Source organism: Cicer arietinum, chromosome 3 (genome assembly GCF_000331145.2).
Source record: "Cicer arietinum cultivar CDC Frontier isolate Library 1 chromosome 3, Cicar.CDCFrontier_v2.0, whole genome shotgun sequence".
Taxonomy (NCBI): Eukaryota; Viridiplantae; Streptophyta; class Magnoliopsida; order Fabales; family Fabaceae; genus Cicer; species Cicer arietinum.
Window position 1 is genome coordinate 74,222,812 of NC_021162.2, and position 26,799 is coordinate 74,249,610.

The 26,799-nt window shown below is 32.2% G+C and overlaps 3 protein-coding genes and 2 non-coding genes across 7 annotated transcripts in view; 4 read left to right on the plus strand and 1 right to left on the minus strand.

Annotated features, from left to right (window-relative positions):
* The window catches only part of LOC101502321 (probable receptor-like protein kinase At5g18500), a 5,607-nt gene extending 2,005 nt beyond the window's left edge, over positions 1 to 3,602 (plus strand). The window contains exons 3-9 of the mRNA XM_004494461.4: positions 1 to 352; positions 715 to 819; positions 982 to 1,104; positions 1,174 to 1,344; positions 1,449 to 1,578; positions 2,504 to 2,716; positions 3,253 to 3,602. Of these exons, the coding sequence (XP_004494518.1) occupies positions 1 to 352; positions 715 to 819; positions 982 to 1,104; positions 1,174 to 1,344; positions 1,449 to 1,578; positions 2,504 to 2,716; positions 3,253 to 3,369 (1,211 nt within the window). The 3' untranslated portion in view covers positions 3,370 to 3,602. The remainder of the gene's footprint in view (positions 353 to 714; positions 820 to 981; positions 1,105 to 1,173; positions 1,345 to 1,448; positions 1,579 to 2,503; positions 2,717 to 3,252) is intronic.
* Positions 3,603 to 3,767: 165 nt separating this feature from the next.
* TRNAF-GAA (transfer RNA phenylalanine (anticodon GAA)) lies at positions 3,768 to 3,840 on the minus strand. The gene has a single exon. It is a non-coding gene; the product is annotated as a tRNA-Phe (tRNA).
* Positions 3,841 to 6,691: 2,851 nt separating this feature from the next.
* TRNAI-UAU (transfer RNA isoleucine (anticodon UAU)) lies at positions 6,692 to 6,765 on the plus strand. Its single transcript has one exon. It is a non-coding gene; the product is annotated as a tRNA-Ile (tRNA).
* A 2,400-nt stretch (positions 6,766 to 9,165) lies between these two features.
* LOC101502633 (protein transport protein SEC24 A) lies at positions 9,166 to 20,542 on the plus strand. Of its 3 annotated transcripts, none has more exons than XM_004494462.3 (15): positions 9,166 to 9,503; positions 9,943 to 11,010; positions 11,104 to 11,242; positions 11,745 to 11,935; positions 12,929 to 13,036; positions 13,150 to 13,353; positions 14,651 to 14,882; positions 15,594 to 15,743; positions 15,889 to 16,045; positions 16,721 to 16,848; positions 16,941 to 17,263; positions 17,337 to 17,525; positions 19,502 to 19,739; positions 19,821 to 19,862; positions 20,060 to 20,542. In XM_004494462.3, the coding sequence occupies exons 2-13, from the start codon at positions 10,012 to 10,014 to the stop codon at positions 19,730 to 19,732; spliced, it is 3,051 nt and encodes a 1,016-aa protein (XP_004494519.1). In that variant the 5' UTR covers positions 9,166 to 9,503; positions 9,943 to 10,011; the 3' UTR covers positions 19,733 to 19,739; positions 19,821 to 19,862; positions 20,060 to 20,542. The 3 variants fall into 3 exon arrangements, with proteins under 3 accessions (XP_004494519.1, XP_012569610.1, XP_012569609.1); XM_012714156.2 differs by having other exon boundaries at positions 19,831 to 19,862; XM_012714155.2 differs by lacking the exon at positions 19,821 to 19,862 and having other exon boundaries at positions 9,167 to 9,503.
* A 5,367-nt stretch (positions 20,543 to 25,909) lies between these two features.
* The window catches only part of LOC101497051 (mannan endo-1,4-beta-mannosidase 4-like), a 4,398-nt gene continuing 3,508 nt past the window's right edge, over positions 25,910 to 26,799 (plus strand). Inside the window, exon 1 of the mRNA XM_004494885.3 lies at positions 25,910 to 26,308. Coding sequence (XP_004494942.1) covers positions 25,910 to 26,308 — 399 coding nt within the window. The remainder of the gene's footprint in view (positions 26,309 to 26,799) is intronic.

The following is a 26,799-nucleotide window of genomic DNA, read 5'->3' on the forward strand; positions in this document are numbered from 1 at the left end:
GGAAAATGAAGAATGGTGATAGTAGTAGCCATTCAGATTCATTTCATCAATACATGGAGAAAGATGGTGGTTCATATTCACAATCAGGAGAAGAAAGTAGTTGTGGCACAGTTACTGTATATAAGAAGAACTCTTCTTCTTCATACCCTTTAACAGCTCCTTCACCTTTATGTGGTCTTCCTGAATTTTCTCACTTAGGTTGGGGTCATTGGTTTACTTTGAGGGATCTTGAACTTGCTACGAATCGATTTGCCAAAGAAAACGTGCTTGGTGAAGGTGGGTATGGAGTGGTTTATAAGGGACATTTGATCAATGGGAGTCCAGTTGCTGTTAAAAAGATACTCAATAATACGTGAGTTCCATTACAATGCTAGTCACCTTAATTGTTTTATCATTCTGTTTGGATTGACTTATTTGAGACTATTTACTGGTATAAACATTCATTTCTTAGTTTTCAGACCATTTGGAAAAACTTATAGAAACAACTTATGACATTATTACTATAAGTTGTTTTCAACTTATTTCCATAAGTTCTTTGGGATAGCTTATGAAAACAACTTATAATCTATATAAAAAAGTTTGACTTTATTTAAAGTTTTGTTATAGAAATAACATACATAAGCACTTGTATGATAAATGTTTATGTTGTAAACGCTTAATTAAGCTGTTTATCCAACATGACAACTTTTAAGTTTTTTTCCTTTTGTATAGCAGTGGTCAAGCAGAGAAAGAATTTAGAGTGGAAGTTGAAGCTATTGGCCATGTTAGACACAAAAACTTGGTTCGCCTTTTGGGATACTGCGTTGAGGGAATTCATAGGTATCCTTATTCTCAATTACACCAGTATGACTTTATGAGTACCTTCTCAACATATACAATTTTAATTAACTTGCTTAGCTAAATTAAATAACTATTGTGGAATAAATGGTAATCATAATATGAATTGCAAGTTCAATAATCTCCCATATGGTATATTTTTAGGATGTTAGTCTACGAGTATGTCAATAATGGAAACTTGGAGCAATGGCTTCATGGAGCTATGCGTCACCATGGCTATCTTACTTGGGAAGCACGTACCAAGGTTCTCCTAGGCACAGCCAAAGCGTGAGTAGCTGCATCTATGCTTCTGGTTTTCTTCATAGTCATTGTATGAAGCAAAAATACTTGTTTCAGGCTTGCATATTTGCATGAAGCAATTGAGCCAAAGGTGGTACACCGAGATATCAAGTCGAGCAACATATTAATCGATGATGATTTCAATGCCAAGGTTTCTGATTTTGGCCTGGCAAAATTATTGGGTGCTGGGAAGAGTCATGTCACAACCCGAGTTATGGGAACCTTTGGGTCAGTATTTTTGTGTTATGCCCATAGAGTGGTATTATTAATTTGTTATACTCTTTAAAGAAAAATCGATTCTTATATGCTTTTTCTCTCCAAATATTTCACAGATATGTGGCTCCTGAATATGCAAACACCGGCCTTCTAAACGAGAAGAGCGATGTTTATAGCTTTGGTGTTTTGCTATTGGAAGGAATTACAGGAAGAGATCCAGTTGATTATGGTCGTCCGACAAATGAAGTGAGTAAACTAATTTTATCTTAGGCCACAAAAATCCAGCTTCAAGTATGTGTGTTTGATTTCACCGATTCGCCTAATAATCCTGAATCATTAGCTGCACGTTTGATTCATTCAGTTAATTGTGGCAATAAAGAAGTAACGTAGTTTTCTTGATACAATCTATATCATTCTGTTTTCAATTGTCTGGTGCATGATTGATCTATGATCCGTGAATATTTTCTCCAATAATAGAGAAAAGCAAATCATTAGGATGTAATTATGGTAACAAATTAATTGACTTGTTAAATTGGCGTTAGGATTCAAAATTAATCTTCGATTGTGAAGCGTCCCTTTCAAAAACAGGAAACATATAACATTCTCAGCAATGCTAGTAACCATCTTGTCTGTATGTTTATCATTGTCTCTACTATTCTACAAAAAATCATTTCTTACTTCTTGATCTATACCATTCAATAAGCACCAGGTAAGCTTTGCGGGTCATCGCTTGTCTTTCATTCTAACAACATTTTTAATGTTACGGAGAAGGTGGCAGACATTGAATGTTACATTAGCAATAATTTTATTTTGGTCTTGAACAGCTAAATATTTCTCACTGTTCAACTACTACTATTATTACTATGGCTGTGAATCCCTGTGATGCACTCTCCTATAAAGAAAAATGCAGTACTGTGAATTTTTAAACCTTATTCTATGCTCTAACATCATAGACAGTTGGCCTCCTCAAGATTTTTGCTTTAATTTGAAGAGTTAAGGTATTTCAAAAAAAATGAATTGCAAATTAGTCCCTTAAATTAAAGAATATTAATCAATTTATTTGTCCATTATTACTAACAATAATTGTGTGTTCATCGCTACTTATTTCTACATGGCAACTTCTTATCAATTATTTTTATTGACCTTTACTTTGAAACTGCAATGGTCTCAGGTGAATCTAGTTGACTGGATGAAGATGATGGTTGGAAGCAGAAGATCAGAAGAAGTGGTGGACCCAAACATTGAGGTGAAACCATCAACTAGAGCTTTGAAACGGGCTCTCTTAACCGCTTTAAGATGTGTTGATCCAGATTCTGAGAAAAGGCCCAAGATGAGCCAAGTTGTACGAATGCTGGAGTCCGAGGAATACCCTTTAGCAAGAGAGGTTTGTTTTCACTAACTTTGTCGTAAAATCATTAACAGCTTTACTAATGTTATTGTGCTAACAACTAAGCCAAACTAGTATGGCTTGAATCCTGAAATTTGAAGTTGTGGGTGCAATACTTACCAGATATATAATACTACTTCTGTGCCTAAATATAGGATCCGTTGACTAAATCACAAGAATTAAAAAAGTTGATAGTAGTATTAGATTTGCTTAAGGTTACCCCTACTATTGTCTTTACAAATTTGATAATTACTTTATCTTCTCCTCATAGTATCTAATGTTGATTATAGAAAAAATGTAAAATAATTGTGGTTATGTTTGTAAATATATAATAAATGCAGTTGAAATTTTTAATGAATCCTATAAAAAAGGATAGTTTTTTTCAATATTTAGGGACAGGGTACAGGTTAATCTTTTAATTTCGGCACGTCTTTGGCCAAAATTAATTTATTGGCCTTTTCTTTTCCATCTTAGTGATGAATGGTTTTATTATCAGATGTTTATGTGCTGACATTTGTGTGGATGATGTTCAGGACCGAAGGCACAGAAGAAGAAATCAAGGGGGTAGTGCAGAAATTGAATCTCAGAGGGAATTTTCTGACACAGACAAGAGTGAGATTCAGAGTTATAGAGAAGAGATCAGAGGGTAACAGCACACATGATCCAAACAAGGATTCATTTTGAGATTCAATGGTTTAATGGGATGTATAAAGTAGTAGTTTTTTTTTTCTTTCTTTTTGAATAGTTGGATTTGCCAACCTAAAATTAAGGTGTCCTATATTGTTTGTGTATGAAGGGGAGTGGTATTGGTAAAGATAAGAACCCAAAATACTGGGTGTGTATATAATCGGTTTCTTCCTAAATTTCAATATTTGTTCCATAAGTATGTTTTGCTTACCACATAAAGGATTAACTAGCTCTCTAATGTTTTTATTAAAATAAAGATTGCTATTTTTTTTTTTATGTCCCATATGTATCAACAAACAGTGACAATGGAAAATCACGCGTGCAGCTTCAGAGGTTGTTTTGGATTAAAATAAAAATTATTTGCGGTGAGCGTGGATCGAACACGCGACCTTCAGATCTTCAGTCTGACGCTCTCCCAACTGAGCTATCCCCGCTGATGAAAATTGTGGTATATACAATACTTAAATAGAAAGAATCATATCAAAGAGATTCCAATTTCACGAATGTTTCAACTTGCAACCTACTTTGGAATAATAAAGGTGTGTTTGGGAAGCCTTGTTTATTATAATATTTTTTTTTTATCTATTAATTTAATTATATTTTCTTTTGACATTCAATATGCAGTCCATTGTCTATAATTCAACAATTAAATATACGGTCATTTTTTCAAATACAAATTGAAATAGATAATTAGTTTTTTTAATCATTTACTCATGTGCAAACAAACACTAATGTCTTGGTTTATCCACTTTTCTTAATAAAAATTAAATAATTATAAAATCTTATATTTTGATATTTTAAAAATTGTACTGTTTTATTTTTGTTACGTGAAAGAAAATAAAAATAACGAAAAAAAGAAAGCATCGACTCGTGTAGCAACACAAGAATTTTACTATCATTAACTTTTAACGTAGCAATAATGGTTCCACAATAATTTTTCCATTAGTTCCAAGAGGTTGGTATATAGTGATGAAACATCAATGTTTCCTTTGCTAAATGTTGAAAAACATGAAGTGAAATCAATAAAGCACAAAAATTTCCCGAAAACTTGTTTTTCAACTAAGATTAACTTTGTTAAGTAAGATTTAATTTCTTCGTGTAAAATATTACGTAGACCCACACTACCATAATAGCCAAACTGAATTTGACCGTAAAAGTTGCGCACAAGACTGTCATAAGCTATTTTGTCTCAGTTTGTTAATGCATTACCATAAACATTTAAGATCAAAGTATCAATGTCACTGTATTGCCAATAAACTTCTTGGGGAGGTCACAAGGAAGGAGATAAATGCAAGCCATCAAGTGTTCATTGTGAGATATATCGAGTTGGGAAAAAACTAAAACAACGTAACCATTGTTTGAGTTCATTCAAAGACTAATTAATTTATTGTACACCATATGTTTCACGTAAATAAGTCATGATTCCATCCTCATTAAACATAATGTGCATGGTATTTCAGATATTTATGGTAGCAATGTCCAAGAATGTCGTACGAGCGTGTGGAAAACTGCAACCATGCCAAATAGACACAACATGTGTGCAAGACATCAAACAATAGGTAAAAGTTTAGACTCCATCATGTAAAATTAACCTAGTTGAACACTTGCAACAATAGGTAGCTTCTAAATCCAATTATAACGCTCAAGTAAGTCTAATTGTGATGTTTGGATAAGAGTTAGTGGAACCTACTTCTAGTAGTATACTCACCATGTATATAATCACTTGATAATCAAAAATTATTGACAGAAGATACAAATGTTGGTTGCAATTTATGAATTAAAGTCGTATCATATTAGGGAAGAGGAAGATTAAGATCGATATTAATAGTCTTTCAATCAACCCGTAAATCTTTGATATTCAAACCCATAAGTTGGGTCAATATATCTTCGATGTCATCAATAATGAGGTATTTCGAGAGTCGCAATTGGAATCAAATGTTGGTATCCCTATCTCCAACCTTAAAGTTGAAACCATCTTCCAACACACCTAGAGTTGTGATGATCACTTTCCATGTAGGCAAATTGACTTTCTTTTTATCCAATAACATGTTCCCTACAATGAGATATTTATCAACTAAATCATAGATTCAAAGTTTGTATGTGATATGTGTTATTTTATTTGTAATAACGGATACAATTATAAATAAAATAGTTTAAATGAGTGATAAAATTAAAATATTATATCAAAATTTGATATGATATATATATATATATATAGTAATTCAATTATTTAATTAAATAAAGAAGTAAAAACTATAAAAGAAATATTTTAAATGAATTATAAAACGGATATAACAAAATCACACCAAAGCTATATATTTCGTCTATATATAGGTCAAAGAGCTTTGAGGGTGCGTAGAAAAATCAACCACAAGCCTCCAAATATTGAAGGACACTAATTTTTTTACTAGGTAATATGTAAATAAAAAATATATATATATATGCTTAACATACTTATTTTATATGCTAAGATATTTAATAAAAATTGAAGTTATTGTATTAATATATAATAATGTGAAAGATTTCACGATGAAACCCGTTATAACAAATAAAGTGAGTAGTGTGAATATAGTTAGAACTCACAAATTCACAATATTTAGACATATAGGAAGCTTCACTTCAACTAGTTAAACAATATAATGATAAAATAAAAATAAAAAGAAAGTTTAATTTTTAGCAAATCAAGGTGTTGGATGTTACTATTACATGTTTAGATTGATTGATATATATTGTGATTTTGGATTAATATGAACTTTTCAAATTTATGCAATCTTTAGATTTTCTTTAATAATATTTTATTACATTTTAAAGTGTGTTAAACAATGAATGATTAGTTTTTTTTGTGTGCATATTTTTTATATTAAAAACTATCTACATTTCATAAACAATAAATACATAGATATATATAATAAATAGGACACTAAATTTATAATTTGTACATGACACTTGAAATTGAAATCTTAAGGCCGATCATAATATAGGTATAGACAAGAATTTATGTATATTGTTTTTATTTTTCATTTGTCTTTTTTTATGGGATCATTTACTTGCTTTAAGATATAATTTTTACATAAATATTTTAAAATAAAATTTGAATTCATAGCATGCATTCTTAATACTTAAGCATGATTTATACACAAACTAAAATACTTATTTACTAAATAGTAAGTTTTTTTTAAAGTAATATGTGTTAAAATGCTCAAATTTAGATGAAAATTGGCCTTTATTGTTGAATTATGTGGTATGAATGTATAAAAGCTGAATGAAGAGAAAATTATCACAAGTGGTCCCGTAGCTCAGTTGGTTAGAGCGTTGGTCTTATGAGCCGAAGGTCGCGGGTTCGAGCCCCGCCGGGACCATTATTTTTAAAAACTTTTATTTATTTATAATTTTCTTATTTTTTTTCTAAAATTCTCTTTACCCATAATTCTCACATATTTTATATTATTTTATTTTTATAGTTTTCTTTAACCAAAATACTATAAATTCAAAAAATGTACGTAATTCAATTTTTGTTGTGGGGTGTTTTATTTTAATTCTATTTAATAATTAAACAATTGACTATTGATAATAGGCTTACGAAATCTTATCTATGTAAATAACATTTTTTAGATATCAAATGCTATTAGCTAGTGAGTTGATGTTTTTGTTAGTTATGGGTGTTAAATTCATCACCTTCTCATAATTTTGAATTATTTATCTATATTTTATGTAGGTGTGTGTTGTTTGGCATTTTTTCTTTTACTACTTGTTTAGTTTATAATATTTTTTTCCTTTATAAAATTTTATGTATGTATATTATAATTCTTTTTATCAATATATATATATATATATATATATATATAATATTTTATATCTATCTATACTTACGAAGAAAATATAATAATTTAGTGATGTAAACAAAATTATACTAATAAAAAAATCACGAATATGTTAAATATCATATGTTAGGTTTGAGTACATGATATTGTAGCTAATTAGTTGTGTGAATTAATTATATTGATATTTATCATGTTTTTTAAGATAAAAAATAATAATAAATTTTGATTCAATGTGATTTTTTTTCTTTTTTTATACTTTTACTCTTTATTTTTTTTTCTAATAATTTTTTTCAATAATCAATGTTAGTAATTGATATTAGTAGTAGTTTATTAAAGGTGAAGATCTATCTCGCAACATCTTTATTACTACACTTCTTAACTCTTCATATTCTTATTTATGATTTTATTAATCCCAATTAAATCAAATTTAATTTAAACTCCATTTAAATTTTAAATCAAGTATAATATAATTCTTATACTGGTCATAACAAATGAAGTACAAACTAATGGTAATTCAATTTTAAATTAAAACTATAATAATTAAGATAAATGAATATTATAGTGTTTTTTGTTGTTGATAGAATATTATAGTTTTTAGTTGAGAAAAGTGGACAGATGAACACATAAATGCGGTTTGCACATTAGTTTAATCTAGCATAAATAAACAAATATATAAGAGTTAAAGAAATTACAATTTCTTATTTTGTAGTCTTGGTAACAAATTTCTTTAGTTTTTAGTAGTAAAAAAGCATCTGTCTTGATTTGTGTCTCTACGTATAAGTCAACTTATAATTATTATTTTATTTTTTAAATAAATTTTTTATAATTATATTTAGGATATTACATATATTTCTCTTATAAAAATTTAAATTTTTTATCGACGACGTGTGACACTTAAAATACTTAATTAATTTATTATTAAAACAATTTAAATTTTTATAATAAAACTGTTATAATGTTAAATTTTATGTAAAAAGAAAACAATTCAAAATACTAAATGATATATATAAATTGTCTTATAATAATAAGAAACAAAATAAGAATAAACTATCGTATCTTATTTGCGTTTGGTGAAACAGCATGTCCTAACAAATTAATCAATGACACTATCATATTGCTACTCTCTAATTAAAAGTTTTATCCTCAACATGAGAAGAAATAGAAACAAACATGATAGCAGAGGTTTACAAAACACGACTTAGATCGAATTTGGACAAAAATTCAGATCATAATATGTTCTTTAATCCAATCAAATTTGCCTTTAACTTGATCAAATTCGATAAGTTACGGATTTATTAAAGACATAATAAAATAAAGACTAGGCCGAATTGATTTCAAGACAAGACGTCAAATAGTAATCCTTAAACTTTCTTTAAAAAAAAAAACAATTAAAATTTAATGAAAGTCGTAACAAACTACGTACAATTATCACTTATTGATTCATTCAATAATAATAATTAATAATATTATTTTACAAATTATAAATTATTAAATTAGTGATTCGATTAATAATTTTTGTAAAGAGAATAATTCAATAATAACATAAAATAATAACAAAAAATAATGATTTATTTAAAAATAATTTAGAACGAGATAAATAATTCGATCATTTTTCTACCTAGTTTTTACCTTGTCATTATTTTGTTTTGTTGTCTTTAATTTTTTTTAGACCGAATTATACCATCACATTGTTTACGGAGTAAAACGCACAATTTTGTACACTCTTAGGTGATAGTATAAAAGCATTAAATTTTTTTACCCTTTAAATACTGTACATCTCACGTAATTCTTAACCATTCACTAATAAAAGACATTATTTTGATGTTAGAATTAAAATTTTCATTTAATCTTCGTTAGCTTTTACAATTTATATATATATATATATATATATCCTTGACCTGTTTTTATTTTAGAATAATAAACTTGTAAAAAAACACACTTAATTTTGGTTGTTCTAAAAAAAAAAGAAGCTTATTTTTGATTTGTTTTGCGACTGAATTGAATCGAAAGAATTTATTTACCAGTGTCGGGTAGAATAGAAGAGAGCAGAGAGAGATCTAACTCTCATATCTAGGTCGCCGGTTAATCGAATTTTCACTTTCGTTGTGTATAACCTACGCCACAAAACGCCGTTAACGCTGCCGGAATCACCACTCTCCACGGTTACTTGATCGCAAATCAATTTCCAGCACCTTCCATCCTCTCTGTGAGTCTGGGAGCGTGTTGTTTCTCTTCTCGAGCATAGGTCCTATCGCCCAATCTCCGATCCGAACTCGGTGAGTCTCGCTCTCAATTTTGATTTGATTTTCAATTTCAACTTCTTATGCCTTCTTTTTTTTTTTCTCTCGATCTGTCACAGTTGATAAAACTCCAACAATTCTACATTTTGTGTGTGTGTCTGTGTAAATTGATACTAATTTTTTCACCACAACCCTAATAATTCTGTTTGCATATCTACTTTATTATGATTCTTATTACATTACATACGCTATTTTCAATGTATTGTATTGTTTACCAATGATAACTTGTGTAGGATTAGTTATCTAAGGTTAATTGAGTGTAGAAAAGTGATCAAAAGTGTTATTGATTCATTTGAGTTGTGATAATTATGTTGATTGATACTTTGTTTTGAGCTCTGAATTGTAATGCATTTCGTTGCTTATATGTATCAATCATTGCATATATCAATTTTTGTTTTGTTTTGTTTTTTATCAGGCTTGGTGATGGAACAAAGGTTTTGATCAAATAAAAGCAGAGTGATTTTGCTTGTTCTGTAATCTATCTATGGGGACTGAAAATCCAGGTCGTCCAAACTTCCCTGCAAGACCTGCTTCCTCACCTTTTGCTGCTGGACAGACTATGACACCTTTTTCATCAATGGGTCCTGTGGCTGGATCAGAGCCTCCTTCTTTTCGACCTACTCCTCCTGCTCCTCCCCAAACCCCCACGCCGTTTGCATCGTCTGGACCTGCTGTTAGACCAGGGGCACCGAGTTTTAGACCTACACCACCAGGCAGGTTCAATGACCCAACCGTGCCTCCTCCTCCTCCTCCATCGTCCAATATCCCTCCAGCGCCAGCTGCTGGACCTTTCCAACAATTTTCAGCACCACCCTTTTCCTCGACAGGTCAACCTCTCACACGGCCTCCTCCCTTGGTGCAACCATCAATTCAACAACCTGGAAGTCAAGCACCCTACTTTCCATCATCCCTTCCACCTCAGCCACAGATGCCTTATGTTCAAATGGGGTCTCCAGCTTTAGGATCAAATGTTCCTCCTCCTCAATTTCAACCATCTTTTCCTGGTTATGCCCGTATGCAGCCTGGTGCTGAGATACAAGCTCCACCTATGCAGTCCTCTATTCATGCGAATCAAGGAAATTATGGACCTGCACCCCCTGCAGCATCATCCCCTTTTTCACCTCATCTAGGAGGCTATGCTTCATCACTTCCAGTGGCTACTCCAATTGGTGGCCATCCAACACAGCAACCAGGGTCTGTACCCCCTACTGGTGCCATTCAGGGTTTGACAGAAGACTTCAGTTCACTCACAATGCAAACTCGTCCTGGAACAATGGATCCATTATTTGATGCTAAAGAACTTCCAAGGCCGTTGGATGGTGACGAGGAGCCGAAGCATTTGGCTGAGATTTATCCCATGAACTGCCGTCCCAGATATCTACGATTCACAACCAGCGCAATTCCTAGCTCTCAGTCCCTAGCTTCAAGGTGGCATCTGCCACTTGGAGCAGTTGTATGTCCACTCGCTGAATCTCCAGATGGGGTTAGCACCTCTTTTTACCTTTTTGATGAGCAGTAATGTACTGGTCATGTTATTTGCCGTTATTTGCCTTTGTTCACTGTTCTTTGTTTTCAGGAAGAGGTACCTATAATTAGTTTTGCTCCAGCTAGTGTTGTACGCTGTAGAAGATGCCGCACATACGTGAATCCATATGTGACATTTACAGAAGCTGGAAGAAAGTTCCGGTGTAATGTATGCACCTTGCTTAATGATGGTACTCTTTTTACTCCCATAGCTCTGTTTTTTGCTTTATAACTGAGAAGTCATTATGGAAGAAAATGGTAGTAATCATGTCTCAATTACTTCAGGCCTGCATATTTAGTAACTAGACAAGATTTTCTTTGAGGCTCTAAAAGTTCAATAACTTCTGTATCATTGCATTCTATTGATATGCCCAAAGGGTACTTGATAAGAGAATGCAGAAACTTGGTTTCTTTACTTATATAATGTGGATTATGGTGCAGTGTCATATTGGAGCTAAACTTGCTCTCTGACTTCTGATTATATTCATGTCAGTTGTGCTGTACATTTATTACTGTCATGATAAGTGGATCATTGCTCTACTTTGATGTTAAACCAGACTTGTAACCTGCACACACAATAAAAAACTTATGATGAAAGCTACTTTTTTGTGTCAGATATATCATGCATATTATAATTGGTTGAATTCTATCTTTGTTTAGATATTAATCTATTAAGTTTTATTTTACATGCAGTTCCCAGTGAATATTATGCACAATTAGATGCCACTGGAAAAAGAGTCGATTTGAACCAACGACCTGAGCTTACAAAGGGTACTGTAGAATTTGTTGCCCCTGCTGAGTATATGGTGCGGCCTCCTATGCCCCCAGTATATTTCTTCCTCATCGATGTTTCCATATCTGCAGTTAGAAGTGGCATGATTGAGGTAAGTGCTTCACTTCTGGCTCAATGTATGGCTTGTATTGCACACTGAATCTTAGCCATTAGAGTTCTCCCGTTTTTTCATGAAAGATAAATGAATAATTTTTTCTGTTGTGCAATGTATGACCTTATTTTTTGGGAATTAAAGACTCAGAACCCTTCTAGATACATGGTTGATAAATGGCCATAAACAAGAGTAATGTGAGTTTTTTGTCTCAGACTAGTTCATTTAGAAAGAAAGTGGTCTGTGTACTAAAAAGCTTATTAATATCTATGTAGTCAGTAGCAGATAGCGTAGCGTATTGGCCGACCCTTAAAACGCTATAGCGGTGTACCGGGTAACGGTATAGCCGCTGCGTCGAAGAGTCTAGGGGAACATTTAGAAGCAATTAATATTTAATACCATACACATATAAAGGCAAAAAAAATAGAAAAATGCAAAAACTAAAGAAACATTCCTAAGTCATTCATAACTTAAAAGGTCATTGCTACTAATATTTCAAACATAATTTAATATGGTTTTTATTTTCACTGAGCTTTTATACATATCTTTTAGATGATTTTAATTATTCGAAATACCCCATTCTTTGAGTAATTTAATCATAGCTGGAACTCACAATAATTGGTGGAGCTTATTTCTTATGTGCATTTGAGGGTTGCATCGCATATTATGCTTTTTGAGCATGTTTGTGTAATTTTTGTTGAATAACTTTACAATACATGTTTTATTGGGGACTATTTAGTAAAAGTAATTTTCCTGGAATGAGTTGTGCATAGGTATTGCACGGACAAATTTGTCCCAATATACCAAACGATCAAAATTCAAAAATGAAATTTGCCAGAAGTAACATTTATTTATTTGTAAACGTTTTTGTCGCCAACTTTGGGTTATGAATGCATTTTGATTTGGGGTTACACAATAACTTATTTGTCACAACTATTTTGGAGGTCTTAGGCACACATTGCATAATTTCTAATGTTATTGTTCTTTATCCAGATTGCGGCCCAGGCAATCAAGTCCTGCTTAGATGAGCTTCCTGGCTCCCCACGAACACAAATTGGGTTTGCAACTTTTGACAGCACTATACATTTTTATAACATGAAGGTTTGTACTTTGTAGTACTACAAGCAATAGTGCATTACCACTGGCAATGTGTCTGTTTCCCTCGTAGTTGGCCAGGATTTGTACCTAACAGTTTGTGTATCATGCTTTTGCAGTCAAGCTTGACTCAACCACAGATGTTGGTAGTCTCAGATCTGGACGACATATTTATTCCACTACCTGATGATCTTCTTGTTAACTTATCTGAATCAAGAGATGTGGTGGAAGCCTTCCTAGATAGTTTGCCAACTATGTTTCAAGATAATGTTAATCTGGAATCAGCTTTCGGTCCTGCTCTTAAGGCTGCTTTTATGGTTATGGTATTTTTTTTAATCATAATTACCTTCTATAGTGCCTTTTTTAATCATAACTTCCTCTGCTAGTTTCCCCCCTTAAGCAGTGAACTTGATACATACCTTTGACATAAATTGAATCAGAGTTATATATAGTTATATAGATTAGTTTTCAAGGTCTACAGGGGATATTGAGTGTTGCAAAATGCAAACCTAATTCTATTGAAAGGAAAAACTTCAACAATAATTGGAATAAGATATTGGCACGTGCTTTATTATTTTATTCAATAACATTAATGCAGATATGTTGTTCTGTACCTGTACTAGTTGCTTCCAGATTTAAAATCTATAAAAAGTTGTGTTAGGAATTGTATGATCAATCCCTATTACCGGTACTAGCCAATCCTGTCCTGTACTAGTTATTTCACATTTCTTTTGGATTGTGATAGGAAATTCTTTATATCTTATTAGGAGGGAATGACAGACCCGATATTTGGAATTAAAAGACCCTGACTTATAGAATTCTCATATTTTTTTCTTTTTTTTTCTTTTTGCAAATTATGGGAAGTCTGCCTCAGTTTTTCCAATACAAGTAATATCATTTGTATTTGTTGTATTTTAATAGAGTATAGACTATAGAAACGGTTGATAATTGGTAGCATTTAAATCACCTACTTCGTAACTGTCTGTTAGGAATAGACAATTGCAGTTAGCTAACTGAAGTAGTTAGCTTGACAATTAGTTAGAGAGGAGGATCAAAACAGTATAAATAATAGGAGAGTAGGAAGAGTGAGGGGTAATTCTGGGTGGGAGAGACCAAGCTCTAGAATGCCTGGAGCATAGAGTGGAGATGCATTTCCATCATACATTCTTGATCTATGAACTTGTATCACGTTGATACTGGTCGGAAGTCATTTTTTATAGTGAAGGTTGTCCCCAACTCTGATCCAGTTCTGTTAATAAGCAATTTTACTTTTGTTAAAACTACAAAGTGCTGTGTACCCAAACTTTGCATATTCTAAGATTCAACTCCTTTTCGAATAAGAAGTTCCAATTGTGGCCACAGAGCTTTTCTGGACACACTTAAATATGACAAATTCACTGAATAAATTAGATAATCATAGAGAAGAGAAGCAAGTTACACTCCTTGCAGAATTTGGGGGGTGGAGTGGGGGACCTATGGCTATGGCTATGGCTATCCAAACTCAAGGGGACACTATCTACCTGGAATTTGTCAACTTTTGAATACCTTTTTTCTTGTGTGTTTGACAATTTCATTTTATTATGCCTTACTCTGTTATAATCTTTCCACACCTCTGTGCAGAGTCAACTTGGAGGGAAATTGTTAATTTTCCAAAACACACTTCCATCTCTTGGTGTCGGTCGCTTGAAGTTACGCGGAGATGATTCTCGTATTTATGGGACTGATAAAGAACATGGACTGAGACTGCCCGAAGATCCATTTTATAAACAAATGGCTGCCGAGTTTTCTAAGTATCAAATCTCCGTAAATGTGTATGCATTCAGTGATAAGTACACTGACATAGCCTCCTTAGGTATTTTAAATTTTTTTATTTATTTAAAATTTCTACTTACTTCAGTATGCCATTCTAGTATTAAACCTGTCACTCTGATTAGAATTTAGAAGATATCTGATTGATTTATCTAACAATTCTTTAGTTGTGGCATTGTTTTATGATGACTCGATGTTACAATTTTATGAGCTTTAACTATACTGAATTCTGATGTGATCCATATTTTTCAACTGCTTTTGAAGTGTTGTGATCTTTTAATGTTAGTTGTCTGCATTATTACTTGACAGGATGACTTTAGGGTCTCATTAAGAGTTAACTGATACTCTAACTCATGGTTCTATTTGGCAACATAATTAGTTCATACTTTAATTCAACTGTTGAAGAAACTTAATTGGATGATTTCCATATTTTCCCCTGATGGTGCTGTGATTAAAGATGTGTGGAATATCAACTGATACTCTAACTCATGGATCTATTTGGCAATAAATTGTTTGTAAATCAGTAAAAGCTCAAAAAGAAATCACAAGTTACGGGTTGATTGTAGTAGTTATATCTGTAAATCATGCATCCCCGTGCCCCAATGTAATTTCATTTGATATGCTTTTCTGCATTTGGGCTCTTCTAAGCAATTATTCTCTTAGCATTTGTGCTCTTCTAAGCATATAGTCTTGCATACTAATGATCTTATACATGAAGCAAATTAGGTATTTATTATTATTACCTTCTGTTTAGGAACTCTGGCAAAGTACACTGCTGGTCAGGTGTATTACTATCCAGCTTTCTTATCAGCCATTCATGGGGAGAAATTGAGACATGAATTAAGGAGAGATCTCACTAGAGAGACTGCATGGGAAGCTGTAATGCGTATTAGATGTGCAAAAGGTCTGTGCATTCATTTTGTTTTCAAAATACTCACCTTCCATGCCTTTTTTGTATCTGTTTTCTGCTTCGTGCAATGTGCATATACGATTAAACATATAAGATTAAGCATACACATAAAATTGATGATAATTGTCTATGTTTCTAGGTGTTCGCTTCACAACTTATCATGGAAACTTCATGCTAAGGTCCACGGATTTGTTAGCACTTCCAGCCGTAGATTGTGATAAAGCCTTTGCCATGCAGTTATCACTTGAAGAGACATTACTGACAACTCAAACTATTTATTTTCAAGTTGCATTGCTGTATCCTTTCTTCAATAATTCTTAAGATGTGTTCTAATATACTACCTCCGTTCCTAAATGTAGGACCCAGTTGATCAAACACGGGAATTAAGAAAGTTGATAGTAGTATTAAATTTTGTTGACAATTGATGTTGTTTTTATAGTTTTATCCTTTAAGAAAGAGAATTAGTTAATGTTTTCACAATAATATTTATTGTTTGTCGCAGAAAACTATGTAAATTAATTAGGGGTATGTTAGGAAAGAAATACTTAATGCATTTGAAAATTTATAAAAAGGCACACATAAATTTCTCAAGTTATATATAGGGACGGAGGCATTTAGATGAGCTTTATTGTTGATAATAAAGGTTAATCAATTCTTTTATGATACTACTATTCAAAAAAAGGAAGACTCAATGCTCTTAGGGAGTCAGATTTATTTTCAAAAGGAGTTTGTACTTTTGAGTCTTTCCTGGAAAGTAAAGTACATTTTTTATTTATTACAAAAAATAGCCTTATTTTATACTTTTTTTCTATCTGCCATTCAGCTCATCTCTATCATGCTTTGTTTTTACTATTTCTCCTTAAAATGATTGTGTGAATGTCTGTCATGCTTGATATTCAGCTAAGTTGGCTAAGGCAGAATATTTAGAATGTGAAATTTTAAAATCGGTTGCATCCTTAACAACAAAATAGATATACTGCATCTTGTGGAGAAAGGCGTATCAGAGTACACACAATGGCAGTGCCAGTAGTTACAGACTTGGCGGATATCTATCGCCTGGCTGATGCTGGTGCAGTTGTGTCTCTATTTAGTAGGCTAGGTAGGATAAAAAGGACTTCTTTTCTAGTGACATCATATACGTGATGGATCTGGTTGTTACTATCTTCTTATACAGTTCCATCATATTTGCAGCAATTGAGAAAACATTGTCCCAAAAACTGGAAGATGCACGGAGTGCTGTGCAACTGAGAATTGTGAAAGCCCTCAAGGAGTATCGGAATCTTTATGCTGTGCAACATCGTTTAACCAACAGAATAATATATCCAGAGTCTTTGAAGTTCCTAATGTTGTATGGACTAGCTCTCTGTAGATCATCGGCTCTACGCGGAGGGTATGGCGATGTTCCTCTGGATGATCGATGTGCATCAGGACATACAATGATGACTCTACCAATAAAAAGATTGTTGAAACTTCTCTATCCTAGCTTGATTCGAGTTGATGAATATCTTCTGAAGGTATGCATTACTGGCCTTGAAAATTTACCAATAAATGGTTAAATTGTTTGATTTATTTCTGCTTGTGTTCCAGGCATCTGTACAAGCTGATGACTTAAAAAGTATCGAGAGAAGGTTACCTTTGACCGGGGAAAGCTTAGACTCTAGGGGTCTTTATATATATGATGATGGCTTCCGGTTCATTATATGGTTTGGTAGGGTGATTTCACCTGATATAGCAAAGAATTTACTCGGGGCAGACTTTGCAGCAGAATTATCGAAGGTATTGTATATTAATGCTGTACAAACTTAGGTTCATAATAGGTGTTTTTCTAGGCAGAGAAGGAGAGAGGCCTATAGAGAATAAGGGTTTATTATAGGCCGTTGTCATGTTAAGCGGCTTTATCTTTTTTTCAACTTCAATCTCTAGTTCAAATTTACCTTGGTAGCTTTTTGGCTCTTAATTAGAAAAACTTATCATATATTTATTCTTGTTGAGAGTTTCACATTAGATGAGATATGGTTTGGAAATGTATTTATAAGTGGAAGGCTTTACAAACCAATTAGGTAAGGATGAGTTAGATTCAATATACAAAACCTAATATGGTATAGAGCATATTTATTGGGCCACCCACTATTTGTATCCACGCACCAAGTCCATGGTGCCCAGCATTATAGGTGTATTGTGAAAAATCCAAGTCCTGCATAGAATAGAGATAAAGCCTGAAATATAATTTATAAAGAGAGACACCTCTTGCTTTATATGTCATTTTGTAAAGATAAATTAGGCTTAGTATAAAAATCTAAGACGGTATCAAAGTCTATCCAAGATTCGTTGGATTACGTACTATTGGGCCACTCAAGTCATGCTCCAGATATCCAATCTTGGACGTGAGAGAAGGGTGTGTTGAGAGTTCCACGTTGAATGCGATATGATATGAAAATGTGTTTATAAGTGGAAGACATCCCTTACCCTACCAACCGATTTTGTGAGGATGAGTTAGACCCAATATAAAAATTTAATATGGTATCAAAACATGTTATTGGGCCACCCACCTTATATATCTACGCACCAAACCCAATAGTGCGAGGGGGGGGTAGTCCCACGTAGAATAGAGATAAGACCTGAAACATAGTTTATGAAGAGAACCGCCTCTCACTTTATGAACCGGTTTTGTATGAGTTAAGTCCAACCCAAATTCTAAGAAATCCCTTTCTCTTTCTCCCCCTGCCTTGCTCTCTTTGCGCATGTATTTTAGTGCCTATACAATTGTTGAATTATAAATAGTTGCCAATTTTTATTCTTGTCTTTTATAGTTGATTTAAAAATATATAATTTGATGGAGTTTAATTTATATACGTGGCCAGTGTAAAACAATTTTACATTGTCAGGTAATCAGAGTTCACATTCTTACCATGTCATATTAAAATAATTTCATAAAAATAAAATAGAAAAACTAAAACATTTTGAATTGTGCCTTGCGCGTATTCAACATTTGTCTTATCATGTAAATCTTAATCTCCTCTTTGTTCTCACATTGTTGAATGAACAATAGTTAAGTGTAAGCAAGAACAAATCATTTGAATTGACAATCATTGTAATTGAACAGAAATCCTCATAACTTTCCTCAATCCCGAATTCAGTGGGTACCCATTTGCTTTGACAGTCATTTATGCCCACAGACAAAACAAAACTTATAATTTCAGCAATACAGAAAGTTGGAGTTGAGTTGATAAACTCAGTGAGTAATGGAGAAGGATAAATATTTTTGCAACTTGTAAGGATATGTGTATACAAAAGTATCCTCCATGGAGAGAGATCAAAGAGGGGAAGTTTGACACTTGGAAGGAAAAAAGGAAACTTGGTATTAATTGGAGGTTAATGGGTAGGTGGTGGTTTCTGAGTGGAGAAAATCAAATAACAATTTCAATCAAGTGATTGGACTCAATTGGTTAATGAATTTAGTTAAGTTTAAACCAGCGAGAGTACACGAGTTCAACTCTAGTTTATCAGGGCCTCTTTCTCTTTAAGAACAAGAGGGTTAAGCCTAAAAAAATTGATGAGGAGTTTTTGCATTAGATTGACTTTTATTTTAATAACGGTGTCAGATGGATATTATTCTCAACCCATTAAATAACTTCTTGTATTGTCAATTTATTGTATCAAGCCATAGCAGAGTCGATATGTGTGTCTATTCCTTCTTTATTTGCAAAATTTGAAATTCATCTGGCGCTGTGTGTATATATTTTTTTTGACAGGCTACTCTCAATGAGCATAATAATGAAATGTCAAGGAGGCTGATGAGGGTACTTGAAAAATTAAGAAATGACGATCGTGCATATTACCAGTTGTGCCACCTTGTGAGGCAAGGTGAACAACCCAAAGAAGGATTCCTCCTTCTTGCAAACCTTGTTGAGGACCAGATGGGTGGTAACAGTGGGTATGCTGATTGGATGCTACAGATATCCCGACAAGTGCAACACTCATAATATATAGGTATGGATTGTAATATTATGAATACCTTATCGCATGTTTGACTAAAAAACTGTGGTAATTCCTTGAGTCTTTCTGTTTTAGTGACTTGAAGGCAGGGTTTGGGTCTTACCTTGTGAAGCTAAGGTTTGTGTTTGACTTTTGGTTCGACTTTTCTATATATAACATAGTAATCTTAACTCTGTCAAAAAAATATACAGTAATCTGAACATAATCATATATATTTACTTTATATACGGATTCCTTTGGTTTGAAATTTCTTTATATATAGTGATATGAACATAATAATATATTTATTTTATATACCAATTCCCTTTTGACAGTTTCCCAGGCTAGATAAGCACTGTTTTGTCAGGCTTGTTATCTGTCTCACAAGTGAGGACCATATCTTTCTGCATTGGAATAGGTTGAATCTGGCCTATGGGTTGCGTGGATTCTTGACATGGCTAATTGGTTGTGATCCCTAAGAAGGAAGCTTCCGAGAGACTGTTGGTTCAACCTTGAATGTGTCAATTAGATTAGCTCTACCATAGTGATTGAATTAAAACGTGCTTTCATGTCGTTCAGTCCTTGATAGAGGGAAAAGGAAGTGGAGAAACCAAAATTTCCTTGTATTTTTCCTTGTGAGATAAGTTTGTCTCATTTTTCTTTTGTTGTCAGCTTTTATGGTTATTCATTAATTTTGTAGAAAAAGAAAGCAGACAACAAGAAGAGATGACACGTCCAAACCAGTCTGCGAAATATTTAATTTTGCTTGGTGACTGTTGTTATTTATTTTTGATATTTAGTGACTGTGACTTGCGTTCTTCGTGGTTCTCTGAATCTCTTTATTTTTTTTGTTATTTACTTTTTTATATCTTGCGTCCCGATACATGCTTGTTATGATTGGCCACCTTCCAAATTGCATGAAATGGTATGTGCACATCTAGCAGGAGTTACAAGGTCAACTATGTGGTTTTTGAGGAGTTATATTTGTCATTCATGAAAATTAAATTTTGCGCAAAATGTGCCAACACTGGATTGGCTTTAGCCTTTATGTACTAGTTCCTTTTAAAAAGTACTACAACATTTTTGGGGCCAAGAAAGTAATTTTCGGTTCAAAAGGATTATGTACATTATAGCTGTTTAGTTTTGCATCCAATTTTTTTTTTCCTCGTAGATTCTCGTTCTATCGCAAGGAGAGTAGATATGTAGAGGGTAGTTGAGTTAGAAAAAATATAAGAGAAACCAACAAGAAATACTTACTGGATTGATAAATATGTTATATGATATGATCTTATGGTGTTTAGTGGGAGAGTTAACTATATCATGTGATATACACATTCACATTGTTGTTGATCAATGTTAATAAAGTCACCGTTCAATCTAGTTATCAGTAGATGAGTGTTACTTTTATAATTAGTTGAACAACAATTTAATAAAAAAACTTGGGCACAAGAGAAAGAACACAATTCCATTTGAATAATTATTGTTCTTTACTTTAGCACAAAGTGAATTTGAATAGGAATTTAAGTGAGACACCGAGATTTCCATGGGAATTGGAATTTGACACAGCAGTTTCAAAGAGGAAGAGCACCATAAGCCTCGTATTTGATTGATATAGACGGTATTAACCATTTAGATAATATATCTAAATCTATTCCTTTTTGGCAGAAAGCAATTCAACTCAACAAAGAAAGTAAATAGTACTAATACAAGTATTGAAAAATATGAATATGTATTCTTCCCAAAAAAACAAATCCTTTCATTATTATTCATTGTTAATAAAGTAATAATGAGTTTTCTTTTTAATTTTTTTTAGCAGCTTCATTTGTAAATGATTACTAAAATAATATTGGTATATTTAGAATATTAATAATTTGATGTTTTTAAATTTATAATAAAAATAAAGAAATATCGATTTAAAAGTCAAATATTTGATTTAAATGTATTGTATGTGTATTTTTATTTATTTATAAATAATATCATAATATGATTTGATTGGATGCATATCTAAAAAGAATTTACATGTTGATGTATAAAAATTAATCTTTTTCTTTTCTTTCAATTTTTATTTTCAATCTAACTTGTAGTTTATTACAATCTAAAATTTATTTGATTTTATTTTAGAAATCGCAACTCTCTATAAATACAAATAAGCACGTTGCACAATATAATTCATCAATCACCTAGAGTCATAGTAGACCTCACAAATTACATACCCTCACTTGGATTCATAATCCGCATTGTGAAAGATTGCTTTTATACTCCTTCAATTAAACCTTTACCTTTCATTTAAATTCTTTTTAGGTTGAAATACTTAAAATATCCTTATCAAATCAGTAAAAATCTAAATAATTTAAATAAGTAAAAATCAAAACAGTTATATCCCCACAATTTGATATTTTCGAAAAAGTAAGTTTTAAAAGAAAAAAAAAGTTTTTATCGGAAATTTTAAGAAGAACGAAATTTCCGGTAGTTAAAAATGAACACCGGAAATTTCAAAAGTGAAATATCCGGGAGTATTCACCGGAAATTTGAAAAATCTAGTATTTATTTTCAATACTGGAAATTCAAATTTCCGGATGGCATTCCCGGAAATTTCAAAACTGAAATTTCAGATAGTAATTTATAACTACCGGAAATTTCAAATTTCCAGTATGTTCACCGGAAATTTCAAATTTCGGGTATGTTCACCGGAAATTTCATTTGTCGTTGAAATTTCCGGTAGAGTATGTATTTTTTTAATTTTTGTTTTTACATAATTTTTTTTTATTTTTTATTTAATTCAATTTTGTTAGTGAGGACCAGAGGAGCAAAAATAAACGTTGATCATTCTCGAGTTCGACCTCCTACACAACAAATAGGAGAGTTGCAGTTGAAAAAAGAAGAAAGAGAAATGAAGAAATGCAGGCGCATGAGTTTCAGCAAAATCCTGTGTTTGATGAAGAACAAGATCAACAGCCGCAACAAGATGATGTGTTTGATGATGAACATGATCAACAACACCAGTTTGATGATGAACATGGTCAGCATCACCAACCTGAAGAACCCATGTTTTCTGGAGGTCCTTATGATCTTTCTGTCCTTAAGGATTATGAGCACCATATTGCAATAAATGTGTAGAATAGACAGGTTAGTAAATAATTTATTTTTATATATTATAATATTTAATATATTTGTAGTATAAGTTATTACAAAGTTGATTTTAGATTATAAGTTATTGTGTGTGATTTTTAATTGTATATTTAAATATGGAATCTTTAATATATAATTGTATATTTAGATTATAAGTTATTGTGTGTTATTTTTAATTAAACAAGATAGACGTGCCTTGAAAGTTGTTTCAAATGGCAAAAAGCAAGACAAATTCATTGATATCAGATATATATTACCTGCTCAGATAGATTATTGGATTAATATATTTGGATTACGTCATCTGAGAAGATGTAGTTTGCACATGATTGACGGTAATATGATTTCTGCTTTTGCTGAGAGATGGCACGCAGAGACTAGCTCATTTCACCTGCCATTTGGTGAAATGACTATTACTCTTGACGATGTTAGGGGTCTTTTGAGCATACCATGCTATGGAGAGTTTTTCACACCTCCCGCTAATGTCAACGAAGATTTGGCAATTGCTACTGCTGTTGAGTTATTGGGAGTTGCTTATGATGAAGTTGTAACTGAAACTAGGACCAATAGAGGTGTCTCATATAGTTTTGAGTGGTTGAAAGCTGTATTTTTCAAGCAACTTCGTGATGGACGATATGACTGTGCAGCGAGGGCATACCTACTTCATTTGGTAGGGTGTACCATTCTAACTGATAAAAGTTCTACCCTTGTATCTGCAAAATATCTGTGCCTGTTTCAAGATCTTGATACTTCTGGTAAATGGGCATGGGGACCAGCTGCACATGTTGTTTTATATGACTATCTTAGAGATAGTACATTGCCTGCAACGAAACAAATTGGAGGATATTTATCTCTATTGCAGGTATTATTATATTTATTATACTTATTATTATTATTATTATTATTATTATTATTATTTTTAATTATTTAAATACCTTCATAATTTTATTATATTTCAAGACGTAAATAATTTGTATTTTTTTTTAATTATTTACAGACATGGATTTATGAGCATTTTCTTGACATTTGTAAACGGGGTATGGATAAGCCTATATCTTCAATGCCACAAATGTTTCGATGGACTGCAAAACAAACATATGAGAATGTTGTATACTACAGAGCAAAGCTGGATGCTTTGAGGGATACTGATATTATCTGGATGCCGAATTACGATGAAAACTTTATGACACGATTTCAGTCTGTGTCGTTGTTTACAGGATACATTTGTTGGTGTTCCACGATAGTACCGTATTTACCAGAGAGGTGCATACGACAATTTGAGTATACTCAACACATCCCTCATACACCACTGATGCTCGTTGTACGTGATGTTGATGTTGAATGGAGGATGTACAGGAACTCTGTACGATCACTTCGTGCTACATTGCATCCAGCTGCATATCCACAGGAGTGTGTTGATGGATACATTCGGTGGTACTATAGGATATCTCATCCTCGGATGAACCCTTACGTTGCTGCATATGCTGATGCTGGTCCTGGTCTTAGTCATGATGTTGGTCTTAGTCATGATGCTGGTCCTAGTCATGATGATGGTCCAGATACTAGGTGTACACGGTGTTATGAAATTGGTGGTCTTATACAGCAGAGTTTAGATTTACATATGGGTGGTCCTGAAGATCAGATGCGTGTCTTATTAGAGAGAGCTTTACACATTTCTAGAGGAGGAGATTATCAATAATATTATAGTTGTATTATTCAGACTTATTTATGCGTGTCTTATTATAGGTGTATTATTCAGACTTATTTATGTGCAACTTATTTATGGGCCACTTATTTATTTTATTATACGTGACTTATTTATTTTATTATACGTGACTTGTAGTGTTAATTGTTACACTTTCGTCTATGATCTTCTCAATACTCATCTCTGTCTCCCTCTCAAGTGTTAAGTTTCACATAAGTGATGCTTCCCTAAAAAAATTCAACCTCAACAACTAAGGGTAAATAGGTTAGGCTAGACCAGACTTTGAAAGATCTGAGTTTGACCTACGATTAATTTTGTAGTATGAGTCTGACCTACGGTCTACCATAGACTATTTTTTTTGGTTTGACTTGATCTTTTTTAAAAGTATGGTATAGTCTGAAAACTTATTTAAAAGTTTATTTCACATTAAAACATCTAAATAGTATATTTTATAATTTTTTTTTTTAAATAGGTTAAACTAGACCAAAATATATAAGGAAAACTAATAAATATAAAAACATAAGGAAAACTAATAAAATTATAATAATAATAAAAAAATAACAGTGTTAATAAAAAAAAATATATAGGTCAACCTATGTGGTATTTGATTTTTATATGAGTTTGATTCTGATCTATTTAAATTAAAAGATTTAAAAAAAAACTTGAGTCTAATTTTTTTATTAAATAGGTTAGGTCAAACTAGATTGTAAATAGATAAGACTATAGGTATTTGGGTATTTGACGCCTATTTCTACCCTGCAAGTTGAAAGTCAACGTCACTTCAAAGAATCCCAACTACAATGTCAAAGTGTACTGTAGGGGAATCATTGCCATTGCATGGTATAAAAATAATGACACCCTTTGACCAAGACCACAAAAATACTACCTTTCTTGGACAAGTAGTGTTTGAAGGGAACAATGTGATCAAAACTCAAACCAAAACAATTTGTTGAGTAAAATGAGGGACACATTAAATTTATTAATGTCAATATAAGAGGTAACTACAAATATATCAGGAGACAATATTTTTATCTGATAAATTACCTTATCATAGTCAAAACAATACTAGTATTCGGACCATTATTAATATTGATAGTCCACAATGAATTATATTCCACTCTAGGAGCAACCAATTATTTAATTATTTCTTCATGAAATTTAATTTACCTAGGTCAAACTAGTGATCCAGTACATTTGATTAAATTCCACCGATTACAACTCTTCAGTTTATGCTCTTTATTATCCACCTTAATAATTTCCTCATCTCCCTTCTCTATATAAACCTCTCCACACTTTTCTATTTTTCCATAAATTTGTGCTTTGCATTTTTATTTTATTTTTCGGTTTTGTTACAATGTGCTTCCAAAAGGTGGGTTATTTGCTATTTGCGCTTATAACTAATTTACTACTTAGTGGTCAATATGGGAATTGCAATCGTATTATTGGTCATAATCATATTCATAATAAGTCACACACTCATCACTTAGCCACTAAAAGACTTAACCAAAGTGGTTTTGTTCAACGAAGTGGAATCCATTTTATTCTTAACGGGAAATCATTATACTTGAATGGTTTCAATTCCTATTTTTTAATGAACATAGCAACGGACCCATCTACAAAGTCCAAAGTTACTACAATTTTTCAAGAAACTTCTAAACACGGTTTAAATTTAGCAAGAACATGGGCCTTCAATGATGGAGATTATAAACCTCTTCAAATTTCCCCCGGTACTTATGATGAGGATGTATTTAAGGTATATACTAATTTATTGCATTTTATATTATAACCAACATTTAAAAAAAATTATGTTTTGCTTACATATTTTAGTTTATACACATACATATTGTTAGATAATATTATTATATATTAGTAGTAAGGGTATTTTAGACAATTCTAGACAATTCTATTTTCTTATATATATACTCAGTGTAACCCTATTAACTTCAGTTTTGGTTTATTATATGATATGAAACCCTAGAGTGGTTGTTTTCTCTTCTTCCTCTTTCTTCCTCTTTTCATTGTTAACATGGTATCTAGAGCCTATTTCGATCCTCATTGAACGATCCCGCCTCTATTCCGCTGTCGAGTTCCCAACAATTAGGGAATATAATTATAGTTTATCTTTTCTAACATTCCAATATTCAGTGAGATTTTCCGTGTCCCAATTCTGCTTTACCCTTTCTTTGTAGCTTTTCGTTTATTTTTAGTAGATCAATAAAAAAAAAAAAAATTATTAGGGTTCTA

What these genes read in the sequence shown, in the direction of transcription:
- LOC101502633 (XM_004494462.3), top strand. Translation starts at nt 10,012, where the DNA reads ATGGGGACTGAAAATCCAGGTCGTCCAAACTTCCCTGCAAGACCTGCT. An exon ending in AGGCTGCTTTTATGGTTATG is followed by an intron (nt 13,354 to 14,650) that starts GTATTTTTTTTA and finishes ACCTCTGTGCAG; the next exon opens with AGTCAACTTGGAGGGAAATT. An exon ending in TATTTTCAAGTTGCATTGCT is followed by an intron (nt 16,046 to 16,720) that starts GTATCCTTTCTT and finishes ACAACAAAATAG; the next exon opens with ATATACTGCATCTTGTGGAG.